Source organism: Canis lupus, chromosome 28 (assembly GCF_048164855.1).
Source record: "Canis lupus baileyi chromosome 28, mCanLup2.hap1, whole genome shotgun sequence".
In the NCBI taxonomy this organism is placed as follows: domain Eukaryota; kingdom Metazoa; phylum Chordata; class Mammalia; order Carnivora; family Canidae; genus Canis; species Canis lupus.
The window spans coordinates 34,503,896-34,524,462 of record NC_132865.1 but is presented as its reverse complement, the minus strand read 5'-3'; the positions used below and the strand labels follow the sequence as shown (position 1 = coordinate 34,524,462).

The window sequence follows — 20,567 nt, the reverse complement described above, 5'->3', positions numbered from 1 at the left end:
TTTTTAACTGCGCCAAAGTGTCATTCTTCACTTTCAAATGATTTTTTTTTTTTCGAAATCTTTTGCATCTGTGATGCCAACCTGAGTCTCCATGACTAGATTAATTGAACCTACACCCTACTGGAGAATATCTTGAGAAAATATGATTTCAGTCTTCACACCGAATAAACATCATGCCTTTACTATAAGTTGGAAACCTGCCCTGTTGTTTAAATACCCAGCCCCAAGACACCACCAGTAAGTGGGAAATGCTGCCATTCTTGAGCTGTGCTCGACACAGCTGTTTTATTCACTGTTCATCTGAAACTCTTTATCAGCATTTTTAATATCTTTAGCAGCTGGGCTATTTCCTGATAACTTTTCCCCTACCCTTGGAAAGCATTTTTTTCTTCATCCTTTACCCATAATTTTATATGATGTAAAGTCTCAGTGAGATTCATTGTTCAATGACAAAGAACAGTTTTGTTTCTTTCATTTTTATTACTGTTTAATATAACAAACAGATGAAAGTATGTACAACACAAATATCCAATATCACAAATAATTACAAAATGAAAACTGCTGTGGTAGATACTGACCGTGGCAGGTACTGACTGAGGTCACATGTTGGAAGCTTGCCAGCACCCAGAAGACCCCACTTCCCAACCCCAACCTCTCTGTCCCCAAAAGATCATCCCCCAAAGGCAGTGCCATTCTGACTTTTGTGATAATTTCCTTTTCTTTACACTTCTGTTATTTCTGTATGTGGGAGTGTGCAGCCTCAAACAATACAGTTTAGTTTTGCCTGTTTTTAAACCTTATATAAATTAATCATACCAAATGTACTCTTCTGTTCAGCATTATAGTTGTGAGGTTCGTCCATGGTTTTGAGTGTAGCTACAGTTCATTTACCTTCATTGCTGTATTGTATCATGTTATATTTGTACTCAAGTTGTACACTGGTTTATCCATTTATTTCACTATTTGTTGATGAAACTGGACCTGTTCCTAGTTTTTTTTTTTAATTTTTTAAATTTTTATTTATTTATGATAGTCCCAGAGAGAGAGAGAGAGAGAGAGAGAGAGAGAGGCAGAGACATAGGCAGAGAAGCAGGCTCCATGCACCGGGAGCCTGATGTGGGATTCGATCCCGGGTCTCCAGGATCGCGCCCTGGGCCAAAGGCAGGCGCCAAACCGCTGCGCCACCCAGGGATCCCTGTTCCTAGTTTTAAGCCACTATGGACAATTATGCTAGGAACATTTTTGTACTGGTGCAAAGAAAGGTACATGCATTTCTCTAAGGTGGCCAGGAGTCCATTTGCTGGGTCATGGGAGTTTGCATCTTCAACTTTGCTAAATACTGCCAACTCTGTTTGCAAAGTGCTTGTCCTAGCAAAATGTACAAGAGTTCTCAGTATGCCGTTTCCTGATCAACAGAATTATATCTGGAAAGAGGTGGGCCGCAGGTCAGCACAGCCCGTGTGTGTGTGTGTGTGTGTGTGTGTGTGTGTGTGTGGTCATTCAAGGTGATTGCACTTGAAAGAAGGCTACTCTGTCAACATCCTTCATGGACTGCTGGGAATACTGGTAAAGATAGAACCTTCACAGCTGAATTTCACTGATGCTCAGAAAAGAGCACAGAAGGCCTTGGAAAGCTGCCCTAGTTTCCCTACCGGGGTCATGGGCTCACCAGCACTCACATTTTCAGGCTTTGTGATTTTTGTTGAGCTGGGTGGTGGTTTCTTCCTATGGCTTTATTTGCATTTCTCTCAATAAGATTGAATTCTTTTTAAATGTTTTTTTAAATGTTTATCAGCTATTTGGACTTCTTTTATTTATTTTTTAATTTAAATTCAATTAATTAACATACAGTGTATTATTAGTTTCAGAGGTTAAGTTCAGTGATTCATCAGTCTTATGTAATGCCCAGTGCCCATTATATCACGTGCCCTCCTTAACGTCTATCACCCAGTGGACTTCTTCTGTTTGAAATGCCCATTCAAACCTTTGTCTATTTTCTATTTTTCTTATTGATTTATAGGAATTCTTTATATATTCTGGACACTAGTCCTTTGTCCGTTTGTCAGTTACATGTGTCAAAGAGAGTATATTTTCTTGTTGTTGTGCCACTGATATAGTCATGTAACTGAGGATCTATGTATAAACCTTTTTTTGCATTTTATATATTTTTTGTATTTATTATTGAAGTACAATTGACACACAATGTTATATTACTTTCAGATGTACAAAATAGTGATTTGACAATTCTATACATTACTCACTGCTCACCAAGGTAAGTGTAGTTACCATCTGTCACCACATAACAGAATTGCAATATTACTGACTATATTCCCTATGCTGTATTTTTCATCTCCGTGACTTATTTTATAACAAGTGGTTTATTACCTCTTTATTCCCTAACACCTATTTTGCCTCTCCCCACACCCCCCTCCCTTCTGGTAACCACCAGTTGTTCTCTGTTGAGTCTGATTTTGTTTTTTTATTTGTTCATTTGTTTTTGTTTTTGTTTTTTTTAGATTCCACATGTAAGTGAAATCATATGGTATTTGTCTTTCTCTGACATATTTCACTTAACATAATGCCCTCTAAGTCCATTTATGCTGTTGCCAATGGCAAGATATCATCTTTTTTATGGATTAATAAATTCCGTTGTGTGTGTGTGTGTGTGTGTGTGTGTGTGTACCAGTTCTTTATCCATTTGTCTACTGATAGACACTTAGATTGCTTCCATATCTTGGCTCTTGCAAATAACGCTGCAATGAACATAGGGGTGCATATATCTTTTGGAATTAGAGTTTTCATTTTCTCTGGGTAAATACCCAAAAGTGGAATTACTGGATCATATGATATTTCTATTGTTAATTTTTTGAGGAAACTCCATACTGTTTTCCACAGTGGCTACACACATTTACATCCTTACCAACAGTGCACAAGGGTTTCTTTTTCTCCACATCCTCACCAACACATTATTTCTTGTCTTTGATATTAGACATTCTGACAGGTGTGGGGTGAGATCTCATTGTGGTTTTGATTTTCATTTCTCTAATAATTAGTGATGTTGAGTACCTTTTCATATGCCTGTTAGCCATCTGTAAGTCTTCTTTGGAAAATTGTCTGTTCAGGTCCCCTATCCATTTTTAATCAGATCATTTGTTTTTTCTGGTGTTGAGTTACATAATCTCCTTATATATATTTGGATATTAACCCCTTATTGGATGTATCATTTGCACATATTTTCTTCCATTTGGTAGGTTGTCTTTTCATTTTGTTAATGGTTTCCTTTGCTATGCAATAGCATTTTGGTGTAGTCCTAATAGATTGATTTTGCTTTTGTTTTCCTTGCCTGAGGAAACATATTTATAAAAGTGTTGCAAAGGCTGATTTTCAAGAATTTACTGCCTATTTTTTTTAGGAGCTTTATAGTTTTAGGTCTTATATTTAAATCTTAAATCCATTTTGAGTTTATTTTTGTGTATTGTGAAAGAAAGTCGCCCAGTTTCATTGTTTTGTATGTAGTTGTCCAATTTTCTTAATGCTACTTATTGTAAAAATTATCTTTCCCCATTGTATATTCTTGCCTTATTTGTCACAGATTAGTTGACCATACAAGTATGAGTTTATTTCTGGGCTCTATTCTATTCTATTGATGTGTCTATTTTTGTGCTAGTACCATACTGTTTTTATTACTGTAACTTTGTGCTGTATTTTGAAACCTGGTATTGTGATGCCTCCAGCTTTCTTTCTTTCCTGTTCTTTCTCAAGATAGCTTTGATTCTTCAGGGTTTTTTTGTGATTCCATACAAATGTTCAGATTATTTGTTCTAGTTCTGTAAAAAATACTATTGGCATTTAGATTGAGATTACATTGATTCTATGAATTGCTTTGCAAAGTAAGGTCATTTTAACAATATTAATTCTTCTAATCCATGAGCATAGTATATCTTTCCAATAGTTTGCATCATCTTCAGTTTCTTTTTTCAGTGTTTTATAGTTTTCAAAGTACAGGTCTTTTACCTCTTTGGTTAAACTTATTTCTGGATATTTTATTATTTTTTGGTACAATTATAAATGGGATTGTTTTCTTAATTTCTCTTTCTGCTATTTCATTTTAGTGTATCAAGATACAACAGATTTCTATATATTAACTTTGTATCCTGTGACTTTACTGAATTCACTTATTAGATATATTCGTGTAACCGAATACTATGCGTAAACCTTTAAACAAATTGATAATGAATCTTTGCTTTAATTTTTAAAAATTTTTAATTTTTTTATCATGATGAGTATACTCACCTATTTCACCCATTTCCTCATCCCCCTCCTCTCTGCTAACCATCAGTTTGTTCTCTATAGTTAATAATCTATTTCTTAGTTTCTCTCTCTCTCTCTCTCTTTTTTTCCTTTGTTTTGTTTCTTAAATTCCACATATGAGTGAAATCATATGGAATTTATCTTTCTCTGACTTATTAAGCTTAGCATTATACTCCCAAGCTCCATCCATGCTGTTGCAAATGGCAAGATTTCATTCTTTTTATGACTGAATAGTATTCCATTGCGTATATATATCATGTCTTATTTATCCATTAATCTATTGATGGACACTTGGGCTGCTTCCATAGTTTGACTATTTTAAATAATGCTGCTGTAAACATAGGGGTGCATGTATTTCTTTGAATTAGTGTTATTGTATTTTGAGAGTAAATACCCAGTAGTGCAATTCCTGGATCATGGTGGAAAATCAATTTAATATATTTTATTCCATTATTTTCTGTAGGTTGTGGCTTTTGAAAATACCTACTTCAGTATTTTGTCACCTTTTTATTACTGTCTTATCCATACGTTCTAACACTTACTTTACTATATATATAAAGTAAATATATATATATTTATAAGTATATATATATATATAAGTATATATATATTGCATTTTTCATTTTTCTGTACAACACGGCAAGCTACTATTAGGTACAAATCAAAGTGAAATATAAAAGGAAAAGTTAGTGTTAGTAATCAGAATAAAAATTATTAACTATGGTTGACTATTAGCTGTAAACTAATACTTGTCCATGGGAGGTATGGAAACAGAGACATAATTTCTTTTTAAAAAATTCCTTTTGTAAAGAAAGATACATATTCATTCACAAAATTAATCAAAATGGAAAAGAACAAAAGAAAGTAAAAGTCATTGCAAATTCTACCACTCAGAAATGTTTCATTGAACATGCTTCTGGTCATCTGTGTATTCTGTACTTATACAAATAATTATGTGATCTAACAAAGAGACCAGACACTATATATCACCATTTTGCGGGGCAGGTAAAAACAAACAAACAAACAAACAAAAGAAACAAGCTGTAATACACAAGTAGAGCAACTCGCAGAGAGTTTCAGGGTGGCAACCTACTGCCACTCCTTCCTCACCTTTTTCTTGCACTTTCAAGAGAAGTACAGAAAGGGTGATGGGCACTGAGGGGGGCACTTGATGGGATGAGCACTGGGTGTTATGCTATATGTTGGTAAATTAAACTCCAATAAAAAAAAATAAGTAAATTCAGCTAAATAAAAATAATTGCAAAAAAACCCCCAAAAAAACAGAAAGAGAGGAAGGGAAAAGGGAAAGTGATTATCTCTATTTCTTCTTTGTCAAACTATTGAGAAGAGGCTGCCTCAGGAGAAAATCAGGCTCAGAAGTGAGCACATCATTGGGGCAGGTTCCAGAAAAAGGTGCCTTGAGGAAACTGTATTAAGAAGTCAGTATTTCCCAAAGTGCATTCCTCAGGGTGTGAAAAGGTACATGACAGTGTGTCCAGTGGTCAAGAAAATGTGGGAAATGCTGAGGTCAGCCAAGCCCGACAGGTTTCTTCACTGTGGGACTCTGAATGCTTCTGCTGCATCTCCTGGGCCCGGGAAGGGGTTGGCAGGCAGTGGTTCCCAAACATTTCAGTACAGAAGCCTTTGCTCATGGAGAGTCACCCAAGTCCAGTTCTCTTTGAAAACTTGGGGAAAGTCTTATCTGACTCTAGTATGTTGTACTTTAGAGTTAGTGTATATAAGCAGTTTTTAGAGGTGCAAACCTTTTTTTTTCTGACTACAAAAATAATAAATATTCATAGTAGAAAATTTGATAGTTAAAGGTATCATGAACACAGTTGAAATAACTCTAATTGTGCTATTGGAGATGGCCAGGATTTGGCATATTTTAGTATTTTCTTCCAGGTTTGCATGTGAGTGTGTGTGTGAGTGTGTGTGGTGTGGTGTGTGTGTGTGTGTGTGTGTGTGTGTGTGTGGTATGTGTAAGAGTATACCTTAGTATGCATTTTTTTGTTTTGGTTTTTGATAAAGAACATTTTATTCATTAGAGGAAAATCTCTGACCCCATGATGGAGTTCATATAGAGGTTTTCTCAAAAATAATGCTTGATGAAAGCTTTTTTGATTTTGGAATAATTTTAGATTTTTTGTAATGATGGTACAAAGAATTCTCACACACTCAACCTCTCACACACTCAACCTCACCTAACATTAATACTGTCTAGAGTTTTATATAAGTTTTTTCTATCTATAACTAAATTTTCTTCTCACTGCATAAAGTTTTTGGTTTTCAGTTGGATAAAACATGCCCTCTCTTCTGCTTTCTTTCTAGGTTACTATAACAATAGTACCAAAGTGGCTGTAAAAACCCTGAAACCAGGCACTATGTCTGTGCAAGCATTCCTGGAAGAAGCAAACCTCATGAAGACCCTTCAACATGACAAGCTGGTGAGGCTGTATGCCGTGGTCACCAGAGAGGAGCCTATCTACATCATCACCGAGTACATGGCCAAGGGTGAGCACCACCCCCCAAACCCCAAGTTTTTGAAAGGCTTAAAGTTCCAAAATGTTCACAGAATGTTCGAATAATTTTAATTTTAAAACAGCATGGTCACTACTGAAAAATCAGAAAATATGAGGCAACAAAGCATTTTCATAAACCACCTCACCAGAAATATACGTGTTATGTTTATTATAGAAATAATATATACTCTATTTCCCCTGCATTTGTCTTCTTATTCGTATTAGCCATAAGAATAGCATGCAATAAAATATTTGTCCCAAAAATACATATTTCAAATAAGAGTATTTTTGTTACATATTTAAAATGAGAGTTCTCAAAATCCTAAAACGTGATCATTTTCCTCTCTAGCATTATCTAAATGTTCAGGGTGTCACTTTAAAATGTGAACATTTTTTAAATTGTCAGAGGTTAGATTCTTCTGTAATCAGAATCACTGAACAAGAAGTGTCCAACACCACGTTTTTCTCCCACCCATATTACCTTCAGATAACAGGGTTTAAATTCCTTGAATTCCTTCCTCTAGGTCAGTGAGCAATACTAAGAAACCACTAAATAGCTCTTTGAAAATCTTCAGAAGGAGTAAAGGAATGAAAAGAAAGAAACATAAACAATAATAGCAAGTTAACAATCATCTCATGCATCATGGAGATCATAGTGTGATGTCACAGCTGAATAGATTAGAAAGATGAATATTACATTTTTTAATTTAATATATGTCAGTATTTCAGAATATCAGTTCCTCAGAGTCCTTCCAAAAGAGGATGTTGTTTAAAAACAAAAAACAAAACAACTAGCCTCTGTGGCTTAGGTTGCTATAACCCAGAAAGCAGACTCAGGATCAGACACTTTGTAGGAGTTCAGTAAATACTTGTTGAATTAAGCAGCTAATAGTATTCTGAATAAAAAATGTAAATATGAGTTTCTCCTCATAATAGTACTTAGCCTTTTTTTTTAGATTTTTAAAGAATTATTTATTCATGAGAGACACAGAGAGAAGCAGAGACATAGGCAGAGGGAGAAGCAGGCTCCCCACGGGAGCCTGGTGTGGGACTCCATCCCAGGACCCCAGCATCAGGACCAGAGCCAAAGGCAGACGCTCAACCACTGAGCCACCCAGGTGCCCTAGAATTTAGCCTTTATTAAGGATTTACTCCGTACCAGATTGTTCTTGATGCTTTCCCTGGGTAAGCTCCCTTAATCTTCTTAGCAATCTGAGGGCTAAGCACCATTGTTCTGTGTTGTGGGCGAAGTAGCAGGACATTTATTGAGTGCTTACCTCCCGCTAAGCACCGTGTGGCACATTCTTTAAATCTATCCCCACAGGGCCTCTGATAATAGCTAGTAGGACATGCCCACTTTATAGAGACTAAGATGTTACAGGGAAGTAACTTGCCTAAGGTTGACTCTTTAAATTCTAGGAGAAAAGCAGGTCTTGTTTTAGAGATGAAGCCATAGGAAGTAGGAGGGTTCATCGACACACTTTCTCTTAGGTGCAAAGCACAGTGTGTTCATCAGACACTCACTGAGCACCTGTGGCATGCGCTGCCTCTGTGTTTTTGCTGGACACACAGATAGGAGCGAGCCTAGCCCAGTGTCTGCTCCAGGCAGGCCTGCTGGGAGGACTTGCTGCTTTCTGGTTCTGAGCAGCTCTGAGGATCAGACAGCTGCAGCAAGTGGACTGTGGCGGCAGGTGCTAAGTGCTCTGGAATGCACTGTTCTCAGACACCCAGAGCTAGAAAAATACACTGTCCACCGTCACCCTTTCTTACCCAACCCACACACTACATTTCGCATCAGGTCGAAGGTAACTGGGTTTGACCAACTTCAGGAAAGGGCACTGCGGCCATACAGAACTGCCAAGGTGATCATTTTGTGGGTCCCCCTGCTGATAGTAATGATCCTTTGACTTGTTTGGCTTTTGGTCTCGTGTGTTTGAACTACACTGACTAGTTCCTCCTCTATCAACAGGCAGTTTGCTGGATTTCCTGAAGAGCGATGAGGGGGGGAAAGTGCTGCTTCCAAAGCTAATTGACTTTTCTGCCCAGGTGACGTATTAAAAATCAGGGTGCATGTAAGTTCGCGAAGACCTCCCTGCTTCAGAGTCACGAAGTTCCAGGGAGAAGGCATTTTTGTTGGATGTTTCCCAGTAGTGGTTCTGAGAAAAAGACCTTCCAAAGTGCACTTCCTTGGAGACAGTAATGGGTGCTTCACACCGAAGTCATCTGTGTGTGTGTGTGTGTGTCGAGCTCTGACTTGGATGTCAGCTGCCCTAAAACATGTCAGCCTCTTATACTGGGGTTCACACCTGCTAAGGGCTCTTCACACATAGTAATGTTTACACCTGCACGAGCTATAGAAACAATGCAGCAGAAGTGGTCACTTTGTGCCACATCTTGGAGATGCAATATCGTGTGGTCTGAGCACAGCACATTCGAAGTGATGCATGCGTGATATTGGAGTTACTAACCTAAGGTTCAGATGCTTTTAAGTACCTAGTGTTCTTGAAAACAGAGGAACTATATTCTTTTCTTTATCTATCCCCTTCCGATCCTTCCTGATGGATATGCCTTTAGGGTTCTAAGAAATACCCATGTAATGTATAATATTTCTAGAACTAGCCAAAAAGTTGAGAATTTGATTACTTTGGAATCACACGTTTCCTGAAGTGCATTTAAGGACAGAGGGAAGTTACCCAGAAACCCAGCAATGTACCTGGTGTGCCAGGGAAATATGCATTGGAACAATGCCAGCTACTGACTATTAATAGTCTAATTGTATCTCCTAGTCATCCTTGATAATTTGCTTGTTGTGTTTCTTGATACTGGCCATGGGTAGTTCATGTGGGAACGGCCACGTGCCATAAAGCCTGAAGCAGCACAAGAGATTTCTAGAAGTTCCAGGAAAGGGTCACCTTTATGATCTTCATTTCTTACTCCCACTTCTTCCCTCAGACTCTCTTTAAGTTGGGAACTTGAGGTGGCCTTCTTGGGAAGATGAGATCAAAGGAATGCATTAGTATGCAGGTAACATACTAAGGTGGGGTCAGAACACATATTCTACAGCAGAGCATTGTGGGCAGAGCTGGTGTTCAATATTCAAACACTAGCGTAGTGTGGCGCCTGGCTTGTGGCTCTGACTCAAGAGCCAGAACCACTCGGGAAGTCTTTTGCCTCTTTGGGTTAGTTTGTCCACCCATCAAATGGGAATGGGGATTCCTATTTTCAGGAGATGTTGAGGTCTAATCTAATCACAGATTGCCATGAACATAAGCACTTCAGAGCCTCTTGGTGGAAGCTGAGAGAATCTTCGGGATGACTGTCCCCATTGTTCTGGCAAAGGTGTGTGATGACGTCATCTATCAGCCCCCATCTCATCTACCCAAACTTAACAAGCTTTAGTAGGTTCCTTATCTGAATCAGAAATTTAAAGATGATCTGGAATCCCAATATCTAGTATGGAATGAAGTAAGATCGCTATGGTAGAAACTGGGAGAAGAGAAAGAGTCCAACAGCCCTGACTTTACTCAGACTCTCTACCCTGGCCCCTGAGAGGCTCTATGGACTCCAGGGTTTCCAGGACTACAGTTTGAAAACCACTGCTCTGCAGTAAGAAGAATGATTACTTGGAGGGATGTAGCTCTAGATCCTATGTAGATAGGGAGTCAGAAAGTGGAGAAAACGGAAATCGATGAACTTGCGTCACACTTGACATTGATAGGCCATCGAGGCCCTCGATCTGGGCAGTGATTTTTGCATCCCATGTAGATGAGACACTTGAGTATAATGAAGGTTTGTTGCACCCACTTCTCAGTAAGGGAAGGGGACTGACAGGGATATGGAAAAGTGGGGCCTGTGGCCTAGAGGACTAAGTGGTCATAGTTCAAGTAGAGCTGAGGGTCTGATCTCTGTGTGCCTACAGTTCTCTAGGGTTACATAAGATCTACAATTATATGGAAATTATGCACATCAGGGTATATACTGTACCTAGAGAAGGACTTTATGTTGTCACATTGGTATTTTTTATTTGATTTTGTCCGACATACCTTATAAAACCTTATCTCAACATAGTCAAAGTTTTTAAGGTCTGACTCAGCGTCTCTGTATCTGTTCTTTAACTTTGTAAATTCATACTGTTGCTAAAAAAGGTAACTTTTTCTAACTTAAAAATGAGTTGGGGGAAAAAGTTGCTTTCTTTGTATTTCTGAAGGAAGATTATCCTGGAGCCTGGCATTGACTATCACTTTCAAATTGTAGATTCCAGGTGGCTTCAATTGACTCCTCTTGTCAACTGTGATGGGGCTGAAACCCCCTGCCCCTGGTGAGAGGAGGGGCCCAGGATAATCGAGGCCACCGCCAAACCAGTATTCCAAATCCAACTCCTGCTAGTTAAAGTCTTGTTTCCCTGCCCAGGGTTTCTTGCCCAGCAGTGACCACTGGGTTGAACTGGTGAGACATCTAGTCTAAGTGCATGGATGGTAAGTGTCAGCGGGAGAGTCAGCAGGTCAACATCACCCAGAATGTCACTCGGCATGTGATTTTTCACAAAATTCTTTTTTTGTAACCACATAGGATCTCCTTTTGAGTTCATCTTTGTTCATGGTGCAAAGTTCACCCAGACTCTTTCCCAAGCCTTTGCTCCAGGAGACCCATTTCCTTCTGAGACCACATGCTGCCCCACCTTTGACTATCATCTGCTTCATTTGCTTGTGACTTTTCTTGTTATGATATCGATAGCATGGGAAGAAGTCCTGAACCTTGCCATCAAGGAATGGGGTCTGCACGCCTCACTTTCAGTCGGAAACCATGTACCTGATGCATTGGCACAACGCACCTGATGTGCGTTCCCACTGTGATACTGTCAATTCGTTTTGTGCCTGGCACTGCCAACACTCCTCTGAAATTCTCTTTATATACAAAAAGTCATCTCTGAATTTTTTCCCCTTCTCCTCTCCATCCTGTGCCACCAGTTAGCGCTGTCACTTCTCCATAGTGAGTAAGAAGAGAATAATAAATATTAATAAAGCTGGCCCAAGGTGTTAGAAGAGACCTGGTGCCCACATACTTCATAATCCATCCTTTCTATACCTTCTTTCCTTGACTCTTTAGAGTGGACAGAGAGTAAAGCCGGAGATACAGGTAAGTCTATATTTGACTCTCAACAAGAGCAGGCAGTAGTGTGTACTTTGTTCTGTTAGCATTGTTAATAGCAAAGAGCACAAGAGGGTATAATGAAATTCAGCTGTTTTTCACAAAGAGAGGTTGAGAATGAAAGAAACCAGCTTACTTAATCTGTCTCAGAAGGATGAAGGAACAGGGGTGAGGGACAGCACTGGGACTTTTCCCACAGCTTCTCACCAGTCTCTTCTTCCCTCTCCTCACAATCTACTTCCCCAAGTTCTGCTTTCCCCTCACCATCCTCCTCTTACACCAGTCAAGACAGGAAGTGGGTGAGGGTGCATGACAGCCTCTCGGTTCATGTGAGAGCTGATTTCATCACTTCCTGTCTCAGGATGAGTCCTAAAAAGCTCTCTTGAGCCCAAGTGTGATTTATGCCTTGCAGCCTGTCTCTTGGCTCACTGGCCTTCCTCTGCATTTAATGGAGAGGGAGAAATCCCAATTAAAGTAGCTCTCCCAGTGCTTTCCCTCTTGTATGAAATGAAGCCATGCTCTGCTCTTTGTGCTAACATTGGAAAATTACCCCTTTGCGGAAGAAGTTTGGTGCCTTCAGAGCAGAGACTACATAATTCCCTCCCAGCCTTTGCCGCCTGTGAGAGGAGAAAAATGAACTTGAAATGACAAGGATTGGCATTTGTGAGAACTCCCTTGCATGGAAGTGGAATCGGTATCTTAGCCTTGTACAACTTAGAGGACAGACGTTGAGAAATTCACAGTTGCAAGATGGTGGCCAGAGAAATCCTCTTGGGATTCAGGACAAGTAAACCAGAGCGTGTCTGGCTTTTTGGTGGCAACATCGCTGAAGGGCAAATATTACCAAAAACGAAATGGACAATTGTGTATGAGTAAAACTGCAGTAGAAACAGAAAAGTCAAAGTTAGTGTTACATTCATGGCAACAAGTACCCTTTTTTTAACTCCTTCCAGTTGATAAAGCCTTTCTACGTCCATTTTCTAGTTTGAGCCCAGAAAGCATTTATATCATAATTTACTGCATTTTACAATTGAAGAAGTGACCTTGGGTTTGTCCAAGGTAACAGAGCAAGTGGCTAGAAGTGCTGGACTTGGTCCTGAGTCTTCTGATTTTAGATAACGTCTTTCCTCTGCATTGTCTCACACTTGCATTCCAAGATCAGAGTTGCTCTTAAGATCGTTTTGTACCTGACACATCGCTGATAATGCATGTTTACCCCTTAATGGATTTTGCTTATCAGAATTGATGATATCCAGCAATTCCCCCCTCCAAAAAAAAAAAATCTCTATTGCCAGACAGATATTTCTTTCTTTCTTTTTTTTTTTTTAAAGACTTTATTTATTTATTCATGAGAGAGAGAGAAAGAGGCAGAGCAGACATAGGCAGAGGGAGGAGCAGGCTCCATGCAGGGAGCCCAATGTGGGACTTGATCCCGGGACTCCAGGATCATGCCCTGGGCCAAAGGCAGGCGCTAAACCGCTGAGCCACCCAGGGACCCCTAGATCTTTCTTTCACATAGTGATTATGCTCAGCCATATTATGCCCAACGCCCCATCCATGACATTTAAGCCACATTTTATTTTTTTTTATTTTTTTATTTTTTTTAAGCCACATTTTAAATTGGAATTTGGTAAACTGAGGAAGGCCAGAAATCTGTCTGTGTAATTCTCAACCTTTTTGAGTAAGAAGGCCAATTGCCATTTAACTACCCCCTCATTTGAGTATCTGCTGACTGGGAAAACAAGACAAAGACTGGGAATCTCTTGCAGTAACTCTAGGTTGGGACCCACTCATCTCTCGGTGGTAAATGAGTGTCTGGAGGGAACTTGCTGCAAAGTCTCTAGAGTATTTGCCAATATCGTCAGGTAATGTGTCTCCTCATTCTACCTCTTTGTAAAGAACGTAAAAGATAAGTTAGGTTCTTATTCTGCAACTCATGGCTACCCAGCCCCCCTTCCCCCACCATGATATAATGAAGCAACTACTTTATTTTCTAAACCTTTATTAATCTACCCTTGATTGATAGTGTCTTCCCATTTAATTTACTTAAACTGGAGGAGGAATTGCATGGAGATATTGAATCAGATCCAGTGGCAAGGGAAAACCTCAGACTTGGTATGCCCTGTGTCCAGGAGGCCAGATCTCCTTTCCACTCCATATTTGGTCTCACTTCTTTACCCCAGAATTCTCACACATGACTCTGCATGGAGGCCCCACATTGCCAACTCTTCTTTCAAGCATGGAAGCCTCCTCAGAGGGGGAAAAGGCTGGCACAGAAGAGATAATTAATTCTACAAAATAATCTGAGTGACACGCTACGCTGGCTGGGGTGTGTGGTAGTCACCCAGGATGCATTACGAAGGAACCATGGCAGGGAACATAAATCCCAATATAAAATATGGAGATGGTGGCTAACTCTTTGTACAGAATATGAGAAACATCACTCTCATTTTGTAAACTGAGCTATTGATGATGTTAATAGTGGGGAAGGCATTGAGCTGAGGCCTGGAAAACCTACTCCTGCCTGGGAACAATCATTTCAGGGGCCTAGTCCTCATCTGTAAAATCAGAGAGAGGTTAGGTTTCCCACAGCATGATGTTTCAACTCTAAAACACCACGACTAAGAAAATCTACCAAGAATATCTATGTGAATCATTATTTGAAAGTGTCATTAATGATTTTGGGTGTGTTCAGATGACACTGATATAAGACCTTGATATATTGCTGTAAATAAAGGAATATGAATGTTTCACAGGGCTACAGTACCCGGGCGGCAGGAGTGTAGATGGTCTCTATCTGTTTTGCATAGTGAGTTTTATGTCTGAGACTTCAACTTTGACTATGAAAACTTGCAAAATGGGCAAATGAAACTAAAGGTACCGTCAGAATTGCAAAACTGGATCATATGCAGTTTCCTTCTGAAAAAGTTGAAAGAATGGGAAACTGTCATTTAAAAATAGTATCAAATGAGAACTCTCTTTTTCCCCACTTTGGTAGGTGGGGGTGGGGCTGTTTAGCGGGCTTAGGCAGAGGAACCATGACTGGCTGTTTAAAATAGCAGAGAGGGCAGACGATGTTATTCTTGTTTCAATTTTGATTGGAAAACTTTCTAGCAGCTGTCCAAAGCTTTAAGCTAATGTAAAGGGGAGGAGGTGGTACTTCTGGTCTGCATGCCAGATCTTCCTCTTATCTCAATATTATTTTGTCCTGGGGGTGGCAGTTTCTGGTCGGTGCTACTGTAAGTCACAAAAATAATTTCCTCTTTAGGAACTTATCATGGAAGCCTACAAGGCCACAATTAAATAAAAGTAGTTCAGCAGTAGACAGAGTTTATTACCAGCTGCTCACAATTTTAAAATGTAGATGGGAGCACCTTGAAAGGAGTAGCAGAGTGTGAATTCCAGTTGATCTTTGTCCAAAGCCCGTGGCTTGCTTTCCCCATGTTCCACTCACTCTCTTGAGACACTGCCCTCTTTTTCACCCACAAACGTGTACAGAGCACAGCTTGGTAGATAAGTAACAGCAGTGGATGGCACGCTAGGAATACGGCAGGGCCTTTCTGCGACGGGTGCTTTGGGCTACTTGCATAGCATAACCCCGGGGGGGCCAGGTGGCAGGAACAGGTAGGCTTCCTGGAGGGGGTGACCTTAAGAGCCAGGGTTAGCCCTGCTAGCCTGAGAGAGTTGGAGGTAAGGAGGAGTCTTGGATGGAAGTTGGTGCATAAGGACACAGAAAAGAGGCACAAGGGGGTACAAATTTGGTATGTGGGAAGAATAGGAGGGGGGACACAACCCTCTTGAATTACATCGGAACAACAGTTCCTTGTTTCATAGATGACTCTGAGGGGCACCTGGGTAGCTCAGTGGTTGAGGGTCTGCCTTCAGCTCAGGTCATGATCCTGGGGTCGTGGGATCGAGTCCCAATCAGGTTTCTCACAAGGAGCCTGCTTCTCCCTCTGCCTATGTCTCTGCCTCTCTCTGTGTCTCTCTCATGAATAAATAAGTAAAATCTAAGGTAGATAGGGAACATAGATAGATGATAGAGGACTCTGAAAAGATGTATTTGAGAAAGACAAAAGAGGCTTCTACTCAGCAAATGGCCTCCCAGGAGTTCCAGGTCTACCCTTCGCATTTGATTTTACCTTCGGGTGGTTGGTGAGCACTGTTTGTATTTACTATGATACGTGTGCCTCCGCTCTCACACCCTCACTCCCTGGCAAATATCCTTTCAATGGGGATTTGATGACTTCCCAGGGAGAATGGGTGAAGAGGGCAGAGCCCCGGGGGAAGGACGGAGGCTAGCCAGGGGGTGCCAGGAGCCTCGTCTGGGGAGACAGCCTGTAAGGAGGAGGTGGGCACTTGCATCGGAGTTTTGCAGCAAGGAGGTCCCTGGAGAACGTGGCTGGACCTGTCAGTGCAGCGGTTCAGATGGGAGCGCAGCGCCTGGCCTCGTCGCCCTTCTCTGTCCCTGGCTGTCCTCCCCGGCTCCCAGTTCTTGAATCTTTTCCTTTATCTGTACGACTTCCTCTCTAGACCTGGTTGGCTCTTCTTCACCCTCCGCCTCTCCTCCCAGTCCTCCCTCACCACTCCCTGGCCGCACTCTTAAATAACTGATTGCTGTCATTACTTAAAGGCAATTGGATAGTCCTTACTTTCAAAAGTAAGTTCATACTGATTTTTTTTCCTATGAAGGAAAAAAAAAAAAGGAAAGAAAATTACTTAAAGAGAGACTTTTCAATGATCTTTAAAAAAAATATGCTTGTGTCGTTTTCTGCAGAAAAAAAGAACTTTCTTCCCTTGTCTTTGGAACCTTAAGACTGTTATATTGCTCATGAGGTTTGGTAAAATGTAAAAATTGTTTTAAATCGAATCACCAAACGTCACCCCCAATTTAGTAAGTCTGTTGTCTTCAGGGTTTATTCTGAGGTCAGTTTGGTGCCTGGAGTGCGTTTCCCCGGTGTCACTGTGGTAACTTTGCAGCCTCGGGCCAGCATGGCAGAGGCCTGCTTTGGTGTCCTCCATGAGGGGTATTGAGTTATCTGATCCCCCTGGTGCAGCTTGGCAGCCAGACTGAGGGTCCTGCCCAAGGAACCAGGGATGCCACAGGGCTGCCAGAGGGCAGCCAAGCCGCAGATGCCACCATGAGGCCTCACCCCTCTTTATGGGGACACCCCTTTCTGGGAAGCCCCTTGCCTCTCCCCCACCCTCTGCAACCCCCAGAGCTCCTGCCCTAGAGCAGCAGCCAGGGCCAAGGAGGTCATAGAGTCCTCAGGCTATGGGCCTGTAAGGACCTCCCAGCCTGGCTTCCTCCCACCATCCCCCTGCCTCCACTCCAGGGGCAGCTCCTCAAGCCTCCCTTCTTTCCACCCCCTGCCCTGATAGACAGCTGGTCAACCAACTCTCTCGTTCCTTCTTCTGAAATATATCTCCCTTGACCCACTCACCGTCAGGTCTCATCTGAACAATGGTGGCTGGTTGCCTCTTAACTGTGCTGCTGGGCTGGGCGGGTGGAAATTCGGGGCTCCCAGTTACACGTGACTTTCGGGTAAACAAGGAGTCATGTTCTAGTAGCAGTGTCCCCTTTGTAATTTACCCGGCAACCTGTTCGTAGGGTCTCCCTGCCTTCCTCCTCCCACACTGCATGGAGTAGGCGGGGCCGATGAGATAAATGTATTTGTGCTTTTTTTAAAAATTGTGGTCAAATATACATAACATAAAATATACCATGTTAACCATTTTTAAGTGTGCAGTTCAGTGGCAAGAAGTACATCCACACTGTTCTGCGACTGTTCCCAATATCCAGCTCCAGAACTTTTCCATCTTCCCAAACTGGAAGTCCCCACCTGTTGAGCCTCAACTCCCCATTGCCACCTCTCCCTGGCCTCCCGGCCACCACCCCTTCCTTCCTTCTTTGTCCTTGTGAAGTAGACCGTCTGAAGTATCTCACCATTAGGGGGACTTTGCATACCTGCTTAGCACCTTTAATGGATTCCCATCCCATTTACAATATGTCCTGATGGCCTATGAGTACAACTTCCCGGCATCCTGCCTTCTTCCCATCAGGAGCCAACCAGGCTCTGTGCCATCTTGGTCCCTCTCCTGAGCCCACCCCTGGAAGCCACCCCTTCTGTTCCATGCCTCACTGCCCTTATGTTCGAGGACGTTTCCCCCAACCATCTGTCCTAAAACTATTCCATCCCAAGCCCTTGCTCACTCCATTCTTCTCTACCTTGGCCTCCTGTTAGTTTCTTTCATAACGCTTACTGCAACTTGAATATTTTGATAAGTTCTTGTTTACCTTTGTATCCCTAGCACTTAGTGCCGTGTAAACAGTAGGTGCTCAATAATATTTGTTGAATGACTAGATGGACCAAAGTGCAGACTGCCTATATTCAGTTTAAGACAATAAATTCTTTATTCTCTGCTTCATAAGCTCTGAAAGAGTGTTTAGAAGAGTACACATTCTGGGTCACTCTTCAGGTGTATTTACCCATAAAGTATTTTCCAGATACATTTATTCTTCCTCTTCCCCCAAGTGTGTTTACATTCCTGCACAAAACTTACCTTGTTGGTCTAAATAGAAGTGAGAAAAGAAGGAGGAAGTAGAATACAAGTATCTGGGCCTTTATACAAAGACAAAGAGCTGCTTTGTTTCTCCTCGTGGTCAGTGGAACAGAGGATGCCAGGAGGAAGGAGAAATGATAAGCGAAACACTTAACACCAAAGCGAGTTGTGGATGCATTTAACTTGGGGAGGGGGGAATACTGAGCAAGTTTTTCATCCTATTGTGTCCTTCAGATCTTTTGGCTCCTTTCCCTGGGGTTGGGGAGAGCCCTGTCTCTGTGCCTGTACCAGCAGCCAGTGGAGGTGAGAATGCTGGAATTCAAGGGGTGGTGGGGCTGGCTGATTCTTCTTCCAGTGTCAAGATTTCCAGCTCTTGTTAAGAATTCTAGGCACCTCTCCTCCCGTGTCTAGAACAGGATTTTCTGGGCAACGCTTTTTGTTACAGAAGCGACTACTTGCATGTTTGTTAACAAAGATCATTTTCGTACCTCCTACCTATGGAAGATCCAGACCTTCGATCTCCCTGCTCCCCCCTCCCCTGCGAGGAACCCCAACTTTGAAGTCCACCCTCCCTCCCCGTTATAGCTGTTCCCGAATCTCTGGACACTTGTCACTGCCTTGCTTCACTGCTTTCTCCCTCCAGCCCCTGGACACCCTGAAGTTGTTTGTAGAGACCTTCAGACTCAGGCCTGTTTCTTGTCTTCCTCTCCTCCAGGACTGTCCTCTGTCCTCCATTGCCCCACGAAGGCCACTCCATGCTGAGGACCACCCCTCCACAAGTCCCAGCCGGTCCACCAGCCCCCATCTGTCTTGCCCACCTCCTCCCGCCGGCCCCACCCTGGGACTCCACCTCCAACCATAGCTTCCCAGCCCTTTCAGCCCACGGAACGATGCACTGTTCCCACGTTCCACCTGCCTCGTGCTTTTCTTCTGGCCTGGCCTGGCTTCTGCAGACCCCCTTGGGCCCCTGGCGCTGCCGAGACTCACTGGCTTTCCGCACTTCTGATTCCAAGCCAGTCACGGAGGCTACACAGCTGTTGGTCACCTCCTTCTTCTCCTCCACCCCCAAGCCTTACCTCCTTCTCCTTCTCTCCCTTGGTGAATGTCCTTGCCATCTCTTTTGCTAGCAGCAGGAAGCCACCCTGCACTCCCTCCTTCCTGGTGTGACAGCACCCTGCATTGTGTACCAGGTCCCATCTCCTGTTGCCATTTCAAGACACTCTTCTAGAAATTCTACATTAGCATTTTCCCCTCATTTCTGGGCCATTCTCAAAGGAATTATAACAAGTTCTCCCTTTCCTCCATCTCTCTTTCCACCTACCTCCACCTCAATTTTTCTCCTCCTCCCCCCTTTTTAAAATATTTTATTTATTTATTTGACAGAGAGAGAGAGAGCACAAGCAGAGGGAGGAGCAGAGGGAGAGGGAGAAGCAGGCTCCTCTCTTAGCAGGGAGCCTGATTTGAGGCTCAATCCCAGGACTCTGAGATCATGACTTGAGCTGAAGGCAGATGCTCAACCGACTGAGCCACCCAGGTACCCCAAAACTCAAGTTTTTAAAAGTATTTTGTTGGAGTTGAATTATAGCACATGTGGCCGTATATTTTCTCCAGCTCTCAGCTGACATGGGGTATGTCTGTTTGCTGATGTGCTCTCTTCTCTCTGCCCCATGAGGAAGTAAACTCCACAGGTAGGGACTATGTTTATTGCCCACAGGCCCAGGCTCCTAGCGGGCAGGCTGGACTCCGTGTAAATAAATAGAAGATGGTCTTTGGGCTAATGGAAGACCCTGCCTCAGAACGACATTGATCTTCAGTCTTTTAATGTGCTAAGTGTGTCCTCTGGGTGTGGCATCCTAGTGAAGCTACAAGTGATTGGACACTCAACACCTCCAGCTGCTTTATGTTAACTTGTGGCATATACATGTATGATACGATGATATAAATGTGAATGTGTACTTAGTAAATAATCCTGGAGGTCTTTTAGGGTTCATATAGCACAAAACAAGTATTCATGCTCTGGGA

The 20,567-nt window shown here is 42.0% G+C and overlaps 1 protein-coding gene across 4 annotated transcripts in view; it reads left to right on the top strand.

Moving 5' to 3' along the window:
* LYN (LYN proto-oncogene, Src family tyrosine kinase) overlaps positions 1-20,567 on the top strand; it is a 115,082-nt gene that overhangs the window by 69,936 nt on the left and 24,579 nt on the right. For all 4 annotated transcript variants that reach the window (XM_072804592.1, XM_072804591.1, XM_072804595.1 and 1 more), the window contains exons 9-10: positions 6,643-6,825; positions 8,803-8,879. In XM_072804592.1, the coding sequence (XP_072660693.1) occupies positions 6,643-6,825; positions 8,803-8,879 (260 nt within the window). The remainder of the gene's footprint in view (positions 1-6,642; positions 6,826-8,802; positions 8,880-20,567) is intronic.